Genomic DNA, 5,016 nt, shown 5'->3' with positions numbered 1-5,016 from the left:
ATCACTTAATAATAATCTACATAGGGAATAGCTACCCCAAGGAATTGAATCAACAACCCGGGCCAGTGCTCCTCATGAGTGTTGGCCCCACCTGAGCGATGTCCGGGACCCCACTGGTCACCCAGAGGTTTAGCCATCCCGACGTCTAGCTCATCCGTCGTGTCCTGAGACTGAGATAAGCGGCTCTTATTAGGGTCGTTGACACGACGGGGGGTCCTACTAGCCTTGCCTTACCTTAGCGATATATCTTGTGTATAGGAATCCCAGTGAAGCTTTGGTTTCCCCCCAGAGTTGAGGTTTTCCTCTAAGGAATCCGACGAGATCACGAGATTCGTGATAGAGGATTACTTTGCGGCCTGTGTACGTTTGTGATGGACTAGTTGGAGCACCCCTGCAGGGTTTAATCTTTCGGAAAGCCGTGCCCACGGTTATGTGGCAACTTGGAATATTTTGTTAACATCCGGTATTAGATAACTTAAACAAAAGCTAATAAAATTTCCAACTGTGTGCGTAACCGTGACTGTCCCCTCGAGGATCTCTCTTCGATCGGGAACACGGTGGGGTTATGAATGACGTAGGTAGGTGTTCAGGATCACTTAGTGATCAAGTATTCACGACCGCTAGTATAGACCACCTTCCTAAATGTTCTACATAAGTTAGCCACCAAATCAAGCTTAGGATGCTGCAACCTTAACCACTTTACCTTATCCTACCTAATAACTTGACTAGTTCTAGCACCAAGGTCTTAGATTGCTGAGTCCCTGTGGCTCACGGATTCCTCCACAATACCAACAGGTTCAGGTACCCCAGAGACAGGTGATCCCGACGGCACGCAGCTGGCGTGGGAGTATGATGAGGAGACAGACCACCTGTACGTGAACTATCCAGAAGATCGAGGCGTGGTTGTGATCGTGGGCCTGCAGGCAGGGTAGCATAGCCTTTCTATGTTTTGTAGTCCGTAGCGGAACTACTTTGGTTGTATGCGTGGTGTACTCTGATATATTTATGAGAAGGCAATTGAACCCCTGATTGTCTATCTTTATTATTATGTGTGTGCTGTGTTACCTATTTGCGAGACGCTTAGATGCGCTCCTTTCCAATTCGGGGCCTCTATCCCTAGATCGGAAAGGACCGCATCTTGGTCGTTACACATTGATATTAGTTTACCGTAAGACCTTTGTGTCACTTGCTTATGTGGTTAACTTGTGTTCTTTGCTGAAATTCTGGTTATAAGTTAGGCATAGTTGCAACAACAAGATCAAACAGAGTTTGTCAAAGTTTTTCTTTCTCTCTCAGTTTGTCAACTGAGTTGGTTGAGGACAAGCAAGGTTTTAAGCTTGGGAGTTGATACGTCACAACTAGGAAAAGGGCTATAGATGATATAGATACTAATGGCGCACCAGACAAGTAGTGCACCACTACTATATAGCAGTGGCGCACCATGTGTAGGTGTGCCATTAGTGTGATGGACACTAATGGCGCACCACACACTCGGTGCGCCACTACTATATTATTTTTTTGCAAAAGTACTAATGGCGCACCGGAGCAGAGTGCGCCATTACTAGTGTAACTAGTAATGACGCACCACTCACCCAGTGCGCCACTACTATATATTTGTTTTTTGCAAAACTACTAATGGCGCACCACCAGCTGATGCGCCATTAGTAACCAGGGTTACTAATGGCGCACCCCCTGGGGATGCGCCATTGCTATCAACCCCGCTAAAATCACATGCCAGTCCCCGCGCTCTGTGGAGAGGACCTGGCCACCACTCTCCTCTTCCTGTAGCCTCGTCTCCCTCCAAACCCTAGCCTTGCATGCCGCCGGCCGCGCTGCTCCGCCTCCTCCTGTCCTCCACTTCTCTCCTCCCTTCCTCCCATGATCTGTTTCCTCTCCTTGCCCGCGTCGCCTCCTCCCGCACGTATAAGACCCGTTTGTCCCCCCCATCCCACCCCGCCCGCTGCCGCCCGGTCCGTCATTAGGGTTTCGTTGGCCAGCCAGCCATGGCGATCCTCGGGGAGCTCGGGACGGAGATCCTCATCCCTGTCTGCGGGGTCATCGGCATCGTCTTCGCCGTCGCGCAGTGGTTCATCGTCTCCAAGGTCAAGGTCACCCCCAGCACCGCCTTCGCCGCCGCCGGCGCCAAGAACGGCTACGGTGACTACCTCATCGAGGAGGAGGAGGGCCTCAACGACCACAACGTCGTCATCAAGTGCGCCGAGATCCAGACCGCCATCCGTGAAGGTGAGCTCACCCGTCCCCTTCGCCGACAATGGTGGTGGTCCCCCCCTCTCCCTCTCACCCGCTCCCTCCCCCAGATCTGGTTCTCAGCCTCTCAGGCTCGGAAGCTTTGATCCCCATGATAGCGGGCATCGTTTGGCTTGTGTGGAGTACCAGAGTGCTCTGGTCTTTCTTGCAGAGACCCTTCGCCCGGTTGTCACTGTCGGCATTCTGCTCAATGCAAAACAGATTCCTTGTAATATAATTTCGTCTCGTTTTGATAGAACTTCCAGAAAAACTACTACATTTTTGTATGTCTGGTTTACTGCTATATAGGGCCTAGCTAGCTAGGGGAAAAATGATGTCACAAACCAGGCACTGAATACTTTTTCGTTGAACATGCCTAAAGTGGACACGAATTCTATTTGAAAGCTAACGATCTTTTGCTATTTTTTGGACAAAACACACTGAATTATTTTACATTTTGTTGTATCCACTAGGGAATCGAGCATACATGCGATGGATCATTTGATCAGACTATATAATGAGTGGGAAATGCAGCTACTCGTGCTCCTTAGCTTCACACTGCAGTTGTTCCTCTTCTTTGCTTGCAGGCTCCGGCGGTGTAGCGGCAACAGGCTCCTACGGCTCTCCCTTTGGGCTGCTTACTTGGGGGCAGGCCTGGCAGCAGTTTATGCACTCAGCTACCTGTCACGGCATCGGGATAACAACATTGAAAGGCTAAGAAGAACCGAACAGCTGGCTTTCTTCTGGGCAGCATTTCTCCTCATCCATCTTGGTGGGCAGGACACCATTACTGCTTTCGCCATGGAGGATAATGACTTGTGGTTGAGGCATCTCTTGAATCTGTTGACCCAAATTGCACTAGCTTTATATGTATTCCGGAAGTCCATTGGAAGACACAGCCCTCAAATCTGCTTCGACGATGACATCTCTGTCGTGCCCTGCTACTACTGCAGGAAGAGGTCAAGCTGTTGGGGACGTGGCTGCAGGGCGACCGTGCCCTCACCTTCTGCCACCTCCTCGCCCGCAACACCGTCAGGGCCAAGCCAGCCCAACTCGCCTTCGGTACACCGTCAGGGCCAAGCCAGCCCAACTCGCCTTCAGGTTATGGTCTTGGTGGGTCTTCCATGGCTCTATTCGGAAGAGTTGGTGGAGGTATCTACACCGAGGCTGCTGACGTGGGTGCTGACCTTGTTGGCAAAGTTGAGAGGAACATTCCTGAAGATGACCCAAGGAACCCAGCTGTAAGTTCTCTTCTCACTTCTCAGCTTTTGGCTAATAGTTTTAGGCAAATTAGCAGACATTGCTTACAATTTATATTGTGACTATTTTGCTTCATGACATATCCTTTGCTGAACTTGGAACTCTTGTTTGCAGGTGATTGCTGATAACGTCGGTGACAATGTTGGTGATATTGCTGGAATGGGATCAGATCTCTTTGGTTCATATGCAAAGTCTTCCTGCGCTGCTCTTGTTGTTGCTTCCATCTCATCTTTTGGAATCAACCATGATTTCACTGCGATGTGCTACCCACTGCTCGTGAGCTCTGCAGGCATCATTGTTTGCTTGCTCACCACACTCTTTGCAACTGATTTCTTTGAGATTAAGGCTGCAAATGAAATTGAGCCTGCTCTGAAGAAGGAGCTCATCATCTCCACTGCTCTAATGACTGTTGGTGTTGCGGTCATCAGCTGGTTGGCTCTTCCAGCTAAGTTCACCATCTTCAACTTTGGTGCTCAGAAGGAAGTGTCCAATTGGTAATTTTGTGGGTCAATATTTGTTCAATTCTGCAATGTTGTACTTCCTTCTGATTATGTTTTCTTGATTTTTCACAGGGGCCTTTTCTTCTGCGTGGCAGTTGGCCTATGGGCTGGTCTGATTATTGGATTTGTGACTGAATACTACACTAGCAACGCCTACAGGTAACTAAAACATTAGTTTCTAGTTATATTATTGTTCATATTTTATGTTATTGTGCCTTATCCCCCAGCTGTTTCCTTGTGGCAGCCCTGTGCAAGATGTTGCCGATTCCTGCAGAACTGGTGCTGCCACCAACGTCATCTTCGGTCTTGCTCTGGGGTACAAGTGTGTTATCATCCCAATTTTCGCTATTGCTGTCAGCATCTACGTCAGCTTCTCCATTGCTGCAATGTATGACATTGCAATGGCTTCTCTTGGCATGCTAAGAACAATGGCAACTGGTCTTGCCATTGATGCTTATGGTCCCATTAGTGACAATGCTGGTGGAATTGCTGAGATGGCTGGCATGAGCCACAGAATCCATGAGAGGACTGATGCTCTTGATGCTGCTGGCGCCACATCTGCCCCGTGGATGGCTGTGGAAAGAAATTCTTCACGCACAAGCATCTGCTGCATCACTGCGAGGTTCACACCTAAACGATGAAGCAGTTGAAGAAGGCTACAGGAGAGGAGAGGACTCCAAGAGATCATCCGATGCGCGTCGAAGGGTACACTTGTGGCATCGAGGGCTGCTGGATGAGCTTCGACACGAAAAGGGAACTGTCCCTGCATGAGCGTGACTTGTGTGTGTAAGTGCATCTAGTGCTCCTTAGTGATTTTGGTGGTTTGAAGACTTATAGGTTAAGTATCTAATGTGTTTATAAGAGTACATAGGATCTATAAGTCATTGAGGAGTTTGAGATATTTGAAGAATATCGACCCCTAAAAATATATGTCTTCAGTTGAAGAAATTGGTCTGAAGCTGAAGAAATGAATCACGAGGAATCTGCGATGAAATTGATATTCCTCATG

The 5,016-nt window shown here is 48.7% G+C and overlaps 2 protein-coding genes across 2 annotated transcripts; both read left to right on the top strand.

The window, feature by feature from the left end:
* Positions 1-1,999: 1,999 nt before the first annotated feature.
* On the top strand, positions 2,000-2,965 carry LOC123409517 (pyrophosphate-energized vacuolar membrane proton pump-like). Its single transcript, XM_045102391.1, has 2 exons — positions 2,000-2,244; positions 2,835-2,965. Exons 1-2 carry the CDS (start codon positions 2,004-2,006, stop codon positions 2,963-2,965), a joined length of 372 nt encoding a protein of 123 aa, XP_044958326.1. The 5' UTR covers positions 2,000-2,003.
* Positions 2,966-3,048: 83 nt separating this feature from the next.
* Positions 3,049-4,648, top strand: LOC123409515 (pyrophosphate-energized vacuolar membrane proton pump-like). The gene is made up of 5 exons (XM_045102390.1): positions 3,049-3,117; positions 3,201-3,488; positions 3,622-4,001; positions 4,080-4,166; positions 4,252-4,648. Exons 1-5 carry the CDS (start codon positions 3,049-3,051, stop codon positions 4,646-4,648), a joined length of 1,221 nt encoding a protein of 406 aa, XP_044958325.1.
* The last annotated feature ends 368 nt before the right edge of the window (positions 4,649-5,016 follow it).

This window comes from Hordeum vulgare, chromosome 7H (assembly GCF_904849725.1).
Source record: "Hordeum vulgare subsp. vulgare chromosome 7H, MorexV3_pseudomolecules_assembly, whole genome shotgun sequence".
Classification (NCBI taxonomy): Eukaryota; Viridiplantae; Streptophyta; class Magnoliopsida; order Poales; family Poaceae; genus Hordeum; species Hordeum vulgare.
Note: the sequence above shows the minus strand (reverse complement) of the source record. Positions and strands in the feature narration are given on the sequence as shown.

Excerpts from the sequence above, each read along its gene's own strand:
- LOC123409517 (XM_045102391.1), top strand. The coding sequence starts at position 2,004 with ATGGCGATCCTCGGGGAGCTCGGGACGGAGATCCTCATCCCTGTCTGC. Across the intron at positions 2,245-2,834 it reads CCAGACCGCCATCCGTGAAG|GCTCCGGCGGTGTAGCGGCA; the intron begins GTGAGCTCACCC and ends CTTTGCTTGCAG.
- LOC123409515 (XM_045102390.1), top strand. The coding sequence starts at position 3,049 with ATGGAGGATAATGACTTGTGGTTGAGGCATCTCTTGAATCTGTTGACC. Across the intron at positions 3,118-3,200 it reads AAATTGCACTAGCTTTATAT|GAAGAGGTCAAGCTGTTGGG; the intron begins GTATTCCGGAAG and ends CTACTACTGCAG. Across the intron at positions 4,002-4,079 it reads CAGAAGGAAGTGTCCAATTG|GGGCCTTTTCTTCTGCGTGG; the intron begins GTAATTTTGTGG and ends GATTTTTCACAG.